We start from the raw sequence: 17,481 nt of genomic DNA on the forward strand, positions 1-17,481 counted from the left end.
GCACATAAATCTAGGCTGACACTCCAGTGCAGAACTGAGGGAGTGCTGCTCTGTTGGAGGTGCCGTCTTTCGGATGAGACGTCCGCTCTGTCAGGTGGATGTAAAAGATCCCATGGCACTATTTCAAAGAAGAGCAGGGGAGTTCTCCCCAGTGTCCTGGCCAATATTTATCCCTCAATCAACACCACAAAATCAGATTATCTGGTCATTATCACATTTTTGTTTGTGGGAGCTTGTGTGCAAATTGGCTGCCGCGTTTCCTACATTACAACAGTGGCTACACTTCAAAAATACTTCATTGGCTGTAAAGCGCTTTGGGACGTCATGATTATTGTGGGTTATTTTATGAAATTCAATGTACATTGGAATATTGAAATACATGCCATTTTAAAAGCTATTTTTAGTCTCCTGTAAGAATTGACGAATTCCAACGAATAACGGCGATCGACACAAGAGAACAACTAAACAGGTCTTTACTCAACGGAGATGCCACGAGGACTGCCTGGGCAGCCCCGTGGTTTGCGACGTGACGTCATCGTGTTTTCCCGCGCTCTTAAAGGGGCCACGCCCCGTACATGCAAACTCTATATACAAAACACAGTAATGCCTAACACAATGGTACAGGTTTAGGCTGGTGTTAGAACATCGTTAAAGAGAATTATATACAGTTAGCCAGAGTCATTCAGTGGTTCTGCCACATGCGCCCCCCCAGAATTCGCTTTAACGGACAAAGTCAAACGGTGAGGGGGTCTGACGAGCCTGTCAGAATGACTCCTGTACTCTCGAGGCGGAGGCTGGCGGGTGGTCGCACTCGGTCTGCCATAACGACGATGGGTGGCCGACCCCGTCTTGGCGGTTGTGCTGTCTCGACGGGGCGGTCGAGGTCTATATGTGCTGGCTTTAAGTGGTCAACCGAAATGTGGTCCGGTTTACCACTGACATCTACCGTGAAGGTTTTGTCCCCTGCTTCCAACACACGGAAGGGACCGGTATATGGGGCATTGAGTGGATCCCTATGTGCGTCATAGCAAAGAAAAACGTATTCAGCCTTGTGAAGCTCCGTGGGAACGTGTGACCTCTGCAGCCCGTGGTGCGAAGTAGGCACCGGTGCGAAACATTTGGCCGCCTCTTGGTGACTAGCAAGCTGGGCAGACGCGGACCATGGCTCCGTCGATGTTGGTAGGAAGTCCCCTGGGACTCGCAGCGGCTGACCATACACAAGCTCCGCTGATGAAGAGTGAAGGCCCAACAGGACCCACGGTAGCTTGTCTGCCCATCCAGCGTCCTGGAGGCTGGCCCTCAGGGCGGCTTTCATTGACCGGTGGAAACGTTCGCAGAGGCCATTCGCCTGTGGGTGGTAGGCTGTGGTGTGGTGTAATTTGACACCGAGTCCTTGGGCCACTGCATTCCAGAGTTCGGAGGAAAACTGCGGTCCCCTGTCTGACGAAATATCTGCGGGCACTCTGAAACGGGTGATCCAGGAGGAAATGAACGCCCTGGCCATGTCCGCCAAAGTAGTGGATGACAGGGGGACCGCCTCCGGCCATCTGGTGGTGCGGTCAACCATGGTCAGGATGTGTGAAAAACCATGGGAGGGTGGGAGTGGTCCTACCAGGTCCACGTTGACATGGTCAAAACGTCGCTCCGGAACTGTGAAGGTGGCCAACGGAGCCTTGATGTGGCGCTGTACCTTGGCCTTTTGGCAGACCACGCAGGTGTTGGCCCAGTCACGGACATCTTTATGTATGCCATGCCATACAAATTTCGCTGACATCAGTTTCTGAGAGGCCTTCATTCCAGGGTGTGACAACCCATGTATGGCGTCGAACAATTTGCGGCGCCAGACGACTGGCACGACAGGGCGAGGATCCTGTACGGAGATGTCACACAACAGTGTGGTACCTGCCGAATGGAACTTGACGTCGGCCAACTGGAGGCCAGTGATGGCCGTTCTGTAAGCTTCCGGGTCTGAGGCTTGGTCCGCTGCCATGAGGGCGTAATCGATGCCCAAATGAACTGTATTGACGATCGCGCGGGAGAGGCAGTCTGCCACCAGGTTGTCCTTAACGGCCACGTGCTGTATATCCGTGGTGAATTCGGATATGTAGGTCAGTTGACGCTGCTGTCGGGCTGACCACCGTTCGGCGGTCTTGGCCATTGCAAAGGTTAGCGGCTTATGGTCCACAAAGGCGGTGAAAGGACGTCCTTCCAGTAGGAACCGAAACTGGCGGATGGCCAGAAAAAGGGCGAGCAACTCCCGGTCAAACATGCTGTATGCTCTCTCGTTCTGCCGTAGTTGACAGCTGAAGAATGCCAACGGCTGCCACGACCCGTTCACCCACTGCTGTTGCACGGCACCGACTGCGTAGTCTGACGCATCGGTGGTGAGGGCGATGGTGGCTCCTGGCAGCGGGTGCGCCAGCATAGTCACGTTGGCTAAGGCGCTTTTGGTGTCGGCGAACGCTCGGGCCATGTCATCCGTCCAGTCTACCGGGCTCTTGCCAGTCTTGCCCTTGAGGGCCTCGTACAGGGGCTGCATGAGTAGTGCCACCTTAGGCACGAAACGGTGGTAAAAGTTTACCATGCCTGGGCGGCGTTCTTTAAACCAAACGGCATTCGTAAAAACTCGAAGAGGCCGAATGGGGTGATGACTGCAGTCTTGTGGATGAACTGGGACCTGGTGGTAGCCCCGGACGAGGTCGACTTTTGAGAACACGGTGTTCCCTGCCAAATGGGCAGAGAAATCCTGTATGTGGGGGATCGGGTACCGATCAGGAGTGGTGGCGTCGATGGTCGCCGCCAGGCTTCGGGACGACATGGAGGGGTGAAGACCAGGGACTATTCGACCAGCGAATAATCCCTAACCGTTCCATGGTTGCGAACTCCGCCTTTGCGACCGCCAGGTTCCAGGCGCCGGGCCCGCACGTAGACCGGGGGGCCGTTGGTGGTGATGTGGTGTTCCACACCATGTTTCGTGGCTGTGGAGGAGAACATGGGTCTTGTCCAGTCGGGGAATTCGCCGAGCAGGCGAGCGAACTCATCAGGAGTCGGGAACGCACAGGAGACGTAGTGTTACTGCGGTAACACGGAAGAGAATTAAAAGTTGCTGCGCTGATCAGCCACCGGTTCCTAACGTCGACCAGGAGGCTGTTGGCGCACAGGAAATCCGCGCCAAGGAGGGGCTGGGAAACTCTGGCCGTAACAAACTCCCAGTGAAAATGTTGCCGCCCGAGGCACACCGCCGCTCGCCGTCTGCTGAAGGTCCGAATTGTTCCGCCATTGGCCGCTTCAAGGGTGGGGCCGTGATTCCCCGTCTGCACGTCGAGGGCGGACGCGGGTAAAATGCACTGCGCCCCGGTGTCGCACAAAAAATGACGACCGGAGAGAGTATCAGTGATGAACAGCAATTTTCCCGCGTTGCCAATCGCCATCGCGGCCGCGGGGTGCCCGTTAGACCTGTTCCTCGGTGGTCGCAGTGTTAGTTGTTTGTTTTTTTGGGGAAAACTGCAGGGAGGGCGGCAACGCTTTGCCTTCGCGCCAAACTGTGCGTGGTAGAAACACAGCCCAGCAGGCTGACGAGCTGGGGCAGCGTCTGCGGGGGATGGGTGCCTCGTGGCGGCACAGTACTGCCGAGTTACAGCGAAAATTCTGTCAGCCTCCGCAGCGAGTGTTGCGCAGTCTTCAATTTCAGATTTGGCCAGGGTAGCTTGTACCTGTTCAGGCAGTTGGCTGAGGAAAATCTCGCAGAATAGGAAACATTCCCGTTCTGAGCCCAGGAGTGTGAGCATTTGGCTCATCAACTCTGAAGGCTTGGAGTTTTCGAGCCTGGGCATAGCGAGTAATCGACGGGCGCGCTCCGATTTTGTGAGCCCGAAAACCTGCAGTAACCGCGCTTTGAGGGTTTCATACTTGCGCTCCGTTGGGGGGTTTTCGAGGAGGCTGACGATCCGAGAGGCGGTAGAGCTATCGAGTGCGGAGACCACATAAAGGTACTTGGTCTGATCCGCATCGATGTTCCTCAGGGCGAACTGGGCCTCGACCTGAATAAACCACGAGGACGCTTGCTGCTCCCAGAACTGCGGTAGCTTTAGCGAAACGGCGTTTGCTTCCATGCTGTGCTCTTATGTGAAAACGTTCACAAAAACGGGGTCACCAATGTAGGAATTGACGAATTCCAACGAATAACGGAGATTGAAACAAGAGAACAACTAAACAGGTCTTTACTCAACGGAGATGCCACGAGGACTGCCTGGGCAGCCCCGTGGTTTGCGACGTGACGTCATTGCGTTTGCCCGCGTTTTCCCGCGCTCTTAAAGGGGCCACGCCCCGTACATGCAAACTCTATATACAAAACACAGTAATGCCTAACACAATGGTACAGGTTTAGGCTGGTGTTAGAACATCGTTAAAGAGAATTATATACAGTTAGCCAGAGTCATTCAGTGGTTCTGCCACACTCCATTGTTTTCCTCTTGATTTTCTGCCCAACCCTTGCATAGTAAGTCCACTTACCTTACCATGCTGTGCACCAATTTAAATCTGTGCTCCCATAAGTTAAATCCATGTACTGTAATTAGAATGTCATTGATTCTTTTACTCAACAAATGCTACTCTTTTTCTCCCCCCCCCCCCCCCCAATAAGTACAGCGTTACACTTCAAGACTTCTTGTTTTATCTGTTTAAACAAGGTCTTGATGTACAAATGGCTCTATCAAATATAAACAGAAAATACCTCAGAGGCCAGACAGCATCTGTGGTGGAATGCTGCCTGACCTGCTCAGTATTTCCAGCATTTTCTGTTTATATTTCAGATTTCCAGCATCCGCAGTATTTTGCTTTTTGTATTGCTGTATCAAATGGTGTCATTAAATTCTAATCCTATTCCCTGAGGGCTGTGACCGTTTGTTGCTTTATGCTATATTTCTTTTTACTATTTTGACATTCTTAATTGTTCCAGGTCTCCTGTAACTGTGGATGGTCATGTGATCAGCCTGAGTCACAACCAGAAGACAAAAACTGTAGCCTTGGAGCTCTCCAGTGGGCACGTTCTAAGATACCTGTGGGGTTTGTATATTTTTAATCCAGCACTTAAATTGAACTTGGCCAATATTTTATCATCTGCCTGTGACCAATTCTTGGGAATGTGCGCTTCTGGTAGGAAGCCTTGTCCTCTAGGAGCATATATCATGAAATTGCGGGCTTGCTCCCTGCCATTCTCCAACTATTGATTTTACAGGGCTGAAAATTCCCACAGCGAGAATAGCCCTCAATTTCCTGATGTGGGCTTCCACCACCACCAGTAGAACGATTTCATTACATCATTACATCAGCCTCTTTGGAAAGGATGAACAGGCTGGGTCTTTTTTCTCTTGAAAAGAGAAGGCTAAGGGTGACCCAATAGAAGTCTTTAAAATTATGAAAGGTTTTGATAGAGTGGATACAGAGAGAGTGTTTCCGCTTGTGGGGAAGAGCAAAACTAGAGGTCATCAATATAAGATAGTCACCAAGAAACCCAACAGGGAATTCGGAAGAAACTTCTTTACCCAGAGAGTGGTGAGAATGTGGAACTCGCTAACTCGCTACGGAACTAGTTGTTGAAGCGAATAGTATAGATGCACTTAAAGGGAAGCTAGATAAGCATATGAGGGAGAAGGGAATAGAGGGTTATGCTGATACAGAGTTGGGTGGGAGGAGGCTCGAGTGGAGCATAAATGCTGGCATAGACTGGTTGGGCCAAATGCCCTGTTTTTGTGCTGTATATTCTATGTAATCATTATCTTTGCAAACACTTGGAAACAATTTTAAAAGTTTTAATTTTCTGTTGTCATGTCCCCCCCCCCCCTCCCTCCCAAGCTTTTATCTTCAATTCAGTTTGTGACCAAGACATTTCAATATGCCCCTTTTCCTAATTTTGTCTGACCATCCAAAGAAGGTTTGATCATCTTATTGTGCAGTTATCACTGTCAATTCCAAGGTTACTGCTCTGTTGGGGAAATACCTAAATTTACTTTTTTTTAGAAAGAGTTTGTTTTGTACTACAGTTCTTGGTACCAAATGCATTCAAATAGTAACGGCCAGTAAAGTATATTAATTGGCTGCTGAATTATTGTTTCATCATCAATGAAACATTGATGTAATGAGTAACTTCTTGTTAGATGCCTTTTATATCTAGTTTAGAGAATTATAAATCTGCAGATGTGAAGAGAGAGAGGATGATAAAAGCCTACTTTTGTTTATTGAGTAAACAATAGATTTCAATCGCTCCACCATTGGTGGCCGTGCCTTCAGCTGCCTCGGCCCTAACTTCTGGAATTCCCTCCCTAAACCTCTCCGCGTCTCTACCTCTCTCTCCTTTAAGACACTCCTTAAAACCTACCTCTTTGACCAAGCTTTTGGTTACCTGTCCCCAATGTATCCTTATGTGGCTTGGTGTCAAATTTTGCTTGATAATTGCGCCTGTGACGCGTCTTGGGGCATTTTACTACGTTGAAGGCGCTATATAAATGCAAGCTGTTGTTGTGTAATAAGATTTCAATGTCTCTGTTTCAGCCACAGACTCCTCTGAGGCATGTGTGAAACCATGGAGGTCAGCTACTGGGTGTTTAGTACGATTTTCTCAGCCTTGTGTACAGACAGCTCTATGTACTATTGATGGCGAGGTAAACAGGTTCATCATCTTCTGCTAGTTTTTCCCGCCTCTTCCTCCTGAAAGCATCGTCTCTTTGCTGGAGTACAGTTCCACGGGCACCAGATGCAATCTGGGTCCTTACGCAGAACGCCATTCTTAATGCTTAGTAAGGTCTATATTCCCTACAATTTAGAAGAATGAGCGGTGATCTCATTGAAACACACAAAATTCTTAAGGGGCTTGGCAGGGTAGATGCTGGGAGGATGTTTTCCCTGGCTGGGGAGTCTAGAACTAGGGATAATAGTCTCAGGATAAGGGTCGGCCATTTAGGACTGAGATGAGGAGAAATTTCTTCACTCAGAGGGTGATGAATCTTTGGAATTCTCTACCCAAAGAGCTGGATGCTCAGTCGTTGAGTATATTCAAGACTGAGATTGATAGATTTTTGGTAATTAAGGGAATCAAGGGATATGGGGATAGTGCAGGAAAGTGCAGCTGAGGTAGAAGATCAGCCCTGATCTTATTGAATGGTGGAGCAGGCCCAAGGGGTCGAATGGCCAACTCCTGCTCCTATTTCTTGTGTCCTTATTAATGTGCGAACCTAGTTAAAGTGTCAGCGGGCTGTTTGACATAGTGGCAAGAGAGGGAAACCTGATCCTATCCCCGTCCAACGTCCACCTGTGCTTCCAGCATGGGGTGCTGATCAGCGTTGAACATAGCGAACCTTGGGCAATTTAGTCCTCCTTAATTGAGGGTTAGATATAGGGCCCCTATTGCTACCCGTCAGATATCTAATAACTCATCACAGATCGAGTGTCAAACCTTAGACCTTCCTGGTTTTTATGGCTCAGTTACTCATTTCGTTAACCAACGGAGGCACTGGGTGAATTATTTTAGTGCTTGAAGCATTTGTACCTAAAATTGAGTTTACTATCTCCTATCTTCTCTCTCCTCTAGGAAATGGTCCTGGGTCTGACAGAAAGATCTCGCTTTTTCATTAATGACTTAGAGGTAAGTCGTAAGTTTTCTTTTAAAGCATTTTATTTTTTTTTGCAAACTGAAGTCAGTGAATGTCATCTTTAGAGTTATTTTGGGGTTGTTTTTGTTCCGAACAGATAGCCTCCAACATTACTTCATTCATAGTGTATGAAGAGTTCCTGCTGTTCACGACCCATTCACACACCTGTCGCTGTCTCAATCTTAAGACTACTTCATTAAAAGGTGAGTGTGTAAAGTGCACGCAGTGACTTGTGTAACCTGGATTAAGATATTCAAAGATCAGTATTAGATGGACTTCTTTGAAGGAGTGTTGTTCGTTATAAGAAGGGGGAATTTCTCTTGCCACTCTCCACCCCATTTTTAAAAATACTTTTCAAACATGGTATGAACCCAGCTGCTTCTGTCTCTCCTGATCAGCCAGAGTGATCGATATTATCCTGTGGGCTTCCCTTGAATTGGGATTAGTCTGCAACATCAACTTGCATTTATGTAGGGCCTTTTAACGTAGAATAAAACATCCCAAAGCACTTCACAGGAACGTAATCGGACACATTTTGACATCGAACCACATGAGGAACTATTGATAGGAATGACCAAAAGCTTGGTCCAAGAGGAGGGTTTTAGGAGATTCTTCAAGGAGGAGAAGATGACAGAGGCGGAAGGGATTGGGCAGGGAATTCTAAAGCGTGCGGCCCACACTGATGAAGTCACGGCCTCCAATGGTAGAGTATAGGGAGGAGGACACACAAGAAGCCAGGGTCTGAGGAACCAAGGGTTTTGAGGGGATTTTAGGGCTGAAGGAGGTTACAGAGCTAGGGAGAGGTGGATGTTGTGTCTGTGTGTTGATAGAGAAACTGAAGACAGGAGTTGGTTTGATAGGTGTTTACTAAGCAAAGTCTGGAGGGGAACTAACGGATACAACACAATATACAGGCTTATATAGCCCGAGTGGCCATTACCGGCATTACAATACACATGGGGCTCTTAAAGGCACATACACTACAATTCCTCCCCTTTTAGCTAACCAGTACATAATATTTTAAGTAATTATTAATTACATGTTATAAGAAAAATAATATACACATTGCTGCAGTTAATTAATTATAAGTCAGTCTCTCTGGAGGCTTCCTGACTCGGTCCGGATAACGCCTCAGTGGTGTAGTAGTTTCTGGTGGTGTAGTAGGTTCTTTTGGCAAGGCTGATTCGGCTTGAATGTCAGTGTCGGGCTCAGTATCACCGGATTGGAGGTAGATATGGGTATCTCTACTTCATCGTTAGGCGTATAGAGTTGTGGTGTAGGTTGTCCCTTTTCGGATGACTCTATGATTTGGTCAGCATGGCGCCTTATTATGCTTTCTCCGATGTCCACGGTATACATCAGCAGTCCTAGTCATGTGCAGATAGTTCCAGGCTGCCATTTCTCGGTACAGTAGTCCCGGGCCAAAACTTGTTGACCTATCTGGAAGGTTCTAGTTGGCCTTTCATTCATGCCTTGAAATTGACGGTTCTCCACGTCCCTTCTGATGTTGGGCTTGATCAAATCCAGCCAGGAGTTTGGTTTGTAACCATATGAGTTGCATTCCTGTATGCGAACAAGAAGTTATCCACCTTGTGCTGAAGTTTTATGTCTTCATTACCCATGGCCTTTATGGCCTTCTTGAAGGTCTGGACAAACCTTTCAGCCAATCCATTGGTGGCGGGATGGTACGGGGCGGACGTGTAGTGCTTAACCCCATTGTTTTTTAAGAACTTCCTGAATTCTTCGGACACAAATTGCGGTCCATTATCAGAACAGATCTGCTCCGGCAGCCCATTCCTGGCAAATATGGTCCTTAATACTGTGATGGTTTTTTCCGTGGTGGTGGAGGACATCTTTATTACCTCCGGCCACTTGGAGTGTGCATCAACCGCGATTAAGAACATTGAGTCCATAAATGGACCAGCAAAGTCGATGTGTACCCTTTGCCAGGGAGATGAGGGCCACTCCCATGGATGTAGAGGGGCTTGGGGTGGAGCGTTTTGGACCTTCTGGCATCCTAGACAGCTCTTGGTCATTTCTTCTATGTCTCCATCGATACCTGGCCACCATACAAACGCTCTGGCTAAGTTCTTCATTTTCACTCCACCCAGATGCCCCTCGTGAAGCTCCTTTAGCACTTTATCCTGGAGTTTGGGTGGAATCACCACTCTGGATCCACACATCAAGGTTCCTCGGCATACTGACAGCTGTTCTCCTCTTTGCGAGAATGCTGGCAACAGTGGTTCGCCATGTGCTGGCCATCCCTTCACCGTTAAGTCGTAGACTCGTGAGAGAGTCAGGTCATTTCTTGTTTCCTTTTCAATGGCAGAATTTGTTACTGGTAGACATTCCACTATGGTTGAGTGGAACATCTCCACTGGGTCTACTGTCGGTGCCTCTTCTACCGTTGGCAACGGTAGGCGCGATAAACCGTCAGCATTCCCATGCTGTTTTGATCCTTTGTATTCTATGTTGTATTGGTGTGCCCCTAGAAGAAGGGACCACCTCTGTAGCCTTTGCGCTGTCATAATGGGAACACCCTTTTTAGGGTTGAATATGGAGATGAGGGGTTGATGGTCAGTCAACAAGGTAAATTTTTGTCCGTGTAGGTAATGGTTGAATTTCTTCACTCCCCATACCAGGCTGAGTGCTTCCCTGTCGATTTGGGCATAGTTACGCTCAGCTGAGTTCAATGAGCGTGACGCAAAAGCTATCGGCCGTTCCGAGCCATCAGGGAATTTATGCGATAATACTGCTCCTATGCCGTAAGGGGATGCATCGCACGCTAGTCTGATTGGCAGTGATGGGTTGTAATGAGCCTAAACGTCTTCGCTCCATTTCCAAATTACTCCTGTTTGTAGCAGTTCATTAAGAGGGTGTAGAAGAGTTGATAAGTTCGGTAAAAATTTATGATAGTAATTTATTAATCCCAGGAACGACCTTAATTGTGAAACATTTTCAGGTGCTGGGGCTTTTATGACCGCTTCAATTTTTTCAGGTGACTTATGCAACCCTTCCTTATTAATTATGTGGCCACAATATGATATTTGATTTTGGAAAAATTCGCACTTGGGGCGATTTGCTCGTAGGCCCCGTTCTCTCAGCCTAGTGAGCACCTGCTCCAAATTGGCACGGTGCTCGTTGTCGTTCTCTCCTGTTACAAGGATATCGTCTAGGTAGCATTGAGTCCCCGGAATCCCTTGGAGGACTTGCTCCATAGCTCTTTGCCAGATAGCTGGAGTGGATGCTACTCCGAAAACCAGTCGATTGTACTGGTACAGACCTGTGTGTGTATTTATCGTGAGATATTTTTTAGAGGCCTCTTCAACCTCCCATCTGTAGATATGCCTGTGCCAAGTCAATTTTGGTGAAACGTTTCCCTCCGGATAGTGAGGCAAAAATATCTTCTATCCTCGGAAGAGGATACTGTACCGTGTGAAGGACCGGGTTTACAGTCACCTTGAAGTCTCCACAGATGCGAATTTTTCCTCTGTTCTTCAGATTTATCATTATTCAATGCTTTCTTCATGACTGGAACGATGGGTGTTGCCCACTCGCTCCAATCTATTTTGGATAATACGCCTGCATTTTCCAAATTCTCCAGCTCAGCCTCGACTGCTGGACGAATTGCATATGGCACCGGTCTTGCTTTAAAAAACTTGGGAATTGCTGCATCTTCCACTTTTATTGAGGCGGTGATGCCTTTCAAGGTTCCTAGTTTCTCTTGAAACACTTCTTTGGCGTTGGCCAAGATGTCTTTTAATCGTTCAGGTTGAAATAAAGAATAGATTTGCCTTCCAAAGTTAGGCTTTATTAACTTTAAAATCGGCAGCATATCTTTCTACATCCAGTCACAACGAAAGCTAGAAAAGGACTGAATTTAAGGTAGCCACAACACATCATGTGATCATCAACTACCAATGAGATTACAACACATATCCCAAGGCAGTTAACAAACAACGAATCACAATACTTTTACTAATCAAGGAATAATCACCACATTCACCCCTCCTTTAAAATATACTCTAACCTAATAACTTTTACAATTTACAATTAATTATTTACAACTAAACTATGCACGAGAATAAAACTATTTACATAACACAATACTAAATGAACAACAACAAATAATAACATTACGCATAAGTATTAAGTACCTCTCAACTAAAACAATATACTATAATATTTCAACAGTTTTTAAAACATTACTATCAATTTAAAAATCCATTTTCAATCGGTCGACCGGATATCTTGCTCGTGTCGACCTTCTTAACCTTGGTGAAATTCCTTGCCCTCCCACGCCAGAAGGCACAGAAGTATCTTCAACAGGAAGGCTATCCATATCCCGATTCTCAACGGTTTCCGGATTAGAAATCCCATCAGAAGATGCACTGGGACGGTCATAAACATCTATCAAAGGCTGACTAATAGAAGTATGATTATCTGCAATCGGATTGGAAATATTCGTAGTATCTGTAACAGCATCCACATTATCCGAATCATGACCATTATTATTATCCCCAGAAGAGGGCTGGCCCCCACAAGGAGCCAAGTCTTTAATTGAAACAGTACTTTCTTTCCCATCTTGGAATCGAATATGAGCATATTGGGAATTTGCCTCCAACAGCTCCACCTCCTCCACCAAGGGGTCATATTTTGACAATCTAACATGGCGTCGAAGCAACACAGGTCCCTGCATAGTAAGCCATGAAGGTACCGAATATCCCGTAGTAGATCTCCGCGGATAGTTAAAGAGCCTTTCATGGGGGGGTCACATTAGTAGCTGTTGAAAGCAATGATCTAATGGAATGCAGGGCATCAGGCAGTACCATTTCCCACTGTGTATTCTTAAGGTTCCGGGATGTCAACGCCAACATAACTGCCTTCCAGATCACCCCATTGTATCGTTCACACTGTCCATTACCCTGGGGATTATACGGGGTAGTTCGACTAGTAGAAATTCCCCGACTCTGAAGGTATTCCTTCAACTGGGAAGACATAAAAGAACTTCCCTGATCTGAATGGATATACGCAGGCATCCCAAAGATGACAAAAAGTTGAGTCAAACATTTAATAACTGTAGCAGCTGATACATCTGCACAAGGAAAAGCAAAAGGGAACCTTGAAAACTCATCCACAACAGTAAATATATATCGGTTTTGAGTAGTTGAAGGAAGAGGTCCCTTAAAATCAACACTCAAACGTTCAAAAGGAGAAGTAGCCTTTATAAGATGAGCTCGTTGAGGCTTAAAGAAATTCGGTTTACACCGAGCACAGATAGAACATGATGAAGTCATCCGCTTGACGTCTTCAACTGAAAAAGGCAAGTTCTTACTGCGTACAAAGTGTATCATCCTCGTAACCCCAGGATGACATAAGGCATTGTGAAGATTAATAAGCGTATCTCCGTGAATCACCGAACAATAAGCCCTCGACAGTGCATCAGCAGCAACATTATCCTTCCCCAGACGATAAACTATGTCAAAATGGTAACATGCCAACTCAATCCTCCATCTCATTATTTTATCATTTTTAATCTTTCCAAAATGTTTAACATCAAACATAAAGGACACAGATTTTTGGTCAGTTACCAACGTGAAATGTCGCCCCGATAAATAATGTCTCCATTTACGCAATGCTTCTACTATTGCGTATGCCTCTTTCTATTGAGGAATGTCTTTTTTCACTATTATTCAAAGTACGTGAGAAAAAGGCCACAGGTCTTCCATTTTGGTTCAAAGTAGCCCCAATTGCAAAATCCGAAGCATCCGTCTCAATCACAAAGGGAACCTGCTCATCAATGGAATGCACAACTGCTCCTAAAATATCCTTTTTAAAATTCTCAAAACATGTCCTGGCCTCCCATAGAGGATATGTCGTAACCCGAATAAGAGGCCGGATCTTCCGTGAAAAATTTGCAATCCAATTAGAATAATAAGAAAACAGTCCAACAACTCGTTGCAAAGCCTTAGAATTAGTAGGACAAGGTAAATCGATCAATGGTCGCAGACGTTCTGGATCTGGTTTAATCTTATTTCCCGAAATAATATACCCCAATAGATTTACCTCAGTAGTCGAAAAGACACATTTCTCTTCGTTAAAAGTTAAACCAACTTTTTCCGCAGCTTGAAGAAATCTTTTTAAATTAGAATCATGCTCCACCCTTGATTTGCCACACACTGTGATGTCATCTAAGTATGAAAAGGTGTCAGAAAGGGAGTTATCACTTATAAAAGCATCCATTGCCCGTTGAAAACAAGCAACACCATTAGTAACACCAAATGGTATCCGCGGAGAGATTAGGCAAAACAGATAGGCATATATCAGTATACGTATTACCTAGAAGAACCATTTTCACAAAGCAACAACCAGCTATTTGTGAAGTAAGGGTCGTCTGAGCCATACACACCTGATATGTAACAGGCGAAATTTTCAAATGCTTCTCCTTCGCAAACTGAAGACTTATAAAACTCTCAGTACTGCCCGTATCTATAAGGGCCTTCACTTCCAACCCATTAACTTGAGCCGTAACTATAGCTTTGTTTAGGCCATGAGCAAATGCAGCAGAAATTGATGCAATAAACGCCCTATCTAAAGGCTGAATAGTCACAGAAGAGGTAGTGGAGGAAGACCCTCCCACACCAGGAGAAGGGAAGGTAATTGAACCTGATAATTTGCACACACGTGCATAATGACCTCTCTTGCCGCATTTACTACACACAGCCTCCCGAGCAGGACACTTCAGACGAGGGTGCCGGATACTCCCACAAAAATAACACTTCTGAATCCTAGAGGCAACGGCCGCCGAAGTAGAAACTGTTTCAAAATCTAGTAAACCACTCCCATTAAGTCCACATAATTCCTTTTCATCCGAAACTGCCGAAACCATAGTCGCAGGCCGATTAAAAACAGCATAAGAATCCGAACTTCTCTGAGCCACATCCAATGTAGAAGCTTGCTCAAAAGCACTTTTAAGATCCAGAGTCTTATTTTCTAACAACCGCTGACGAATTGATCTAGACAGTAATCCATTAATAAAAGCATCCCGTACCGATTCGTCCTTATATTCTTCCGCCGTCACAGCCTTATAATTACAGTCAACACTAAGGCACCGAAGTGCTTGTAAATAAGTATCCAAAGATTCTCCCACCTGCTGCCTACGGGCAGATAGAAGATGACGTGCAAATACCTCATTCTTTGGTTTAACAAAAATCTTTTCCAATGTAGAAGTAGCCTCTTCATAAGTTTTACAGTGCAAAATATATTTATATACATCCGGGTCAATGTAGTTGATCAGCAATATTCAGCTTATTTAGAGCCTCTTGATCCAACACGCTCAAAAAGTTTTTAAATGTACAATACCAATGTTTCCATTTATCATCCACTCCAGCAGAATTGGGGTCAGCCTTGAATCGTTCTGGTTGAAGATATCGCTCCATTCTAACATAAAGTTAATAAATTGAAATAAAGAATAGATTTGCCTTCCAAAGTTAGGCTTTATTAACTTTAAAATCAGCAGCATATCTTTCTACATCCAGTCCCAAATAAAGCTAGAAAAGGACTGAATTTAAGGTAGCCACAACACATCATGTGATCATCAACTACCAATGAGATTACAACACATATCCCAAGGCAGTTAACAAACAACGAATCACAATACTTTTACTAATCAAGGAATAATCACCACATTGGTATGACGTCATCATCGTTTTTTTCCTTACTGGTCATCGTCAGTGCCTGAATGGAGTGCCAGTCTAAACGTATTTTCCTGATCCATTCATGTCCCAACAGCGGTGGGCCACCATCTTGCAGAACGTATAAATACAACTTCTGTATTTCCTTGCCGTTGTATACAACAGGCACCCTTATTTTTCCTTTGGGGTATATGTTTTCAAGATAATGGATGTGTCTTTTAAAGGTATATGCGGAAATAGCCGCTCGTAATCCCGTCGATTTATGACGGTCAGAGCTGATCCTGTATCTAGCTCCATTTTAACTGGGGACCCTGCTATCGTGAGGGTAACCCAAATGGTCTGGTAATCATCTTTGGCAAGTACATTATGTAATTTGAGACAGCTTAGTCTCTTGTTTTCAGAGTCGCTATCGCTCTTCTGGTCTTTGGAGCTACTGTCCGTCATCATTTGTACCTTTCTGTACTTTTCTTTATTGATTTTTTTTTTTCCTGTCTGTGGATTTATTTTGTCCAGATTGGCATACCCATGCAATGTGTCCAATCTTTCCGCATTGCCTGCATGCTTTGTCCTTGAACCAGCAGTCTCTCTGGTCATGGGTGGATCTGCCGCAGCGATAACATCTCTCAAAACCCTGTGTCATTTCATGGGTGCCGAAGTCCTGTGTCTTTTGTTGTATCTCTGCAGCTCCTCTTGCGGCTGCTTCGTATGATACAGCCATACTGAAAGCCTTGTCCAGTGTTAAATCCTTTTCAGAAAGCAGCCTTTTCTGTGTTCCTTCACTTAAGAGACCGCAGACAAATTTGTCTCGAAGATAATCTGCTAGTCCTGCCCCGAATTGGCAGTGTTTTGATAGCTTTCTTAATTCGGTGAGGTAATCAGCATTACTTTCATTCTTGTGCTGATTCCTCCTGAAGAATTTGAATCGTTCCGCTATCAGCAGCGGTGTTGGGTTTAAGTGCTCCTGTAGAGTATCAACAATTTCTTTAAAATTCTTGTCCTTTGGTTTGGCTGGAGTGATTAAATTTCGTAACAGCCCGTATGTCTTTGCGCCCATTAGATTTAGCAGTACTGAAGCTTTTTTTTCATCTTCTATTCCATTTGCAGTGCAATATACCTCCACTCTTTCCACATATGTGGTCCAATCCTCTATCTCGTTATCAAAAGCATCAATATTGCCAGACTTAGGCATCTTAGAAAAGATATGGCGCTTCCCGCGCTTTTCTTTCTTTTCTGCAGAAAAGATATGGCGCTTCCCCGCCGCTGCTGCCGATGACGACGCTGTTTCCCGCGGTTCCCGTTCTTTTTTTTATTTATTTATTTACAGTTGGAGACTCGTTCCCGCCGGACTTTCTCTCTAGGTCTGAACACCGACCTGCTTGCAGCGCCGGCCGTCTCCCGAGTGCTCCCTCCCCGTCTGTTACTGCTTGCCTCCGCTTTCGCTGCTTGGCCCAGCTGTTGAGCCAGCCGCTGGAGCCCCAGCCTGACGCCCAGGAAGGATTAGCGCAGTACCTGCCACCAGCTTGGCCAGCTGGTGAAACCACAGCTTCTTTCACTTTCTTGATTCTTCTGGACTCTGGAGGAATCGATGTCCTTGAGGTGCTGCCGAATTGCAGGTAAGTCCGTTTCCACTTCGTCACCACTGTTGTGTCTGTGTGTTGATAGAGACACTGAAGACAGGAGTTGGTTTGATAGGTGTTTACTAAACAAAGTCTGGAGGGGAACTAACGGATACAACACAATATACAGGCTTATATAGCCCGAGTGGCCATTACCGGCATTACAGTACACATGGGGCTCTTAAAGGCACATACACTATAGTGGAGCCATGAAAAGATTTAAACAACGTCAAACAAAGAACCATTCATATTTTTGCAAAGGAAGCAAGAAAGTTCCTGGTAGCGTGAAATAGAAAGCAGCAGCTCAACAATGTGACACCTACCCAATTCAAACCAATTAAAAGCAGAAAGATGATGAAAATAAGGATGCGAATTTTAAAGATGAAAGCATTGGAGGAACTAGGAGCCACTGTCGGTCAGTGAGGACAGGGATGATATGGTTGAGCGGCGCCTGGCGTGCGATAGGATACGAGCAGCAGAGTTTCGGATCAGCTGAAGTTTACCAACAGTGGAAATTAGGTGACC

General features: G+C 45.8%; 1 protein-coding gene across 5 annotated transcripts in view; it reads left to right on the plus strand.

Moving 5' to 3' along the window:
- elp1 (elongator acetyltransferase complex subunit 1) overlaps positions 1-17,481 on the plus strand; it is a 124,360-nt gene that overhangs the window by 62,547 nt on the left and 44,332 nt on the right. For all 5 annotated transcript variants that reach the window (XM_085992552.1, XM_085992543.1, XM_085992562.1 and 2 more), the window contains 4 exons: positions 4,958-5,064; positions 6,550-6,659; positions 7,586-7,639; positions 7,744-7,849. In XM_085992552.1, coding sequence (XP_085848678.1) covers positions 4,958-5,064; positions 6,550-6,659; positions 7,586-7,639; positions 7,744-7,849 — 377 coding nt within the window. The remainder of the gene's footprint in view (positions 1-4,957; positions 5,065-6,549; positions 6,660-7,585; positions 7,640-7,743; positions 7,850-17,481) is intronic.

Source organism: Somniosus microcephalus, chromosome 1, assembly GCF_052327205.1.
Source record: "Somniosus microcephalus isolate GS21.2 chromosome 1, FLI_Smic_1.0, whole genome shotgun sequence".
Classification (NCBI taxonomy): Eukaryota; Metazoa; Chordata; class Chondrichthyes; order Squaliformes; family Somniosidae; genus Somniosus; species Somniosus microcephalus.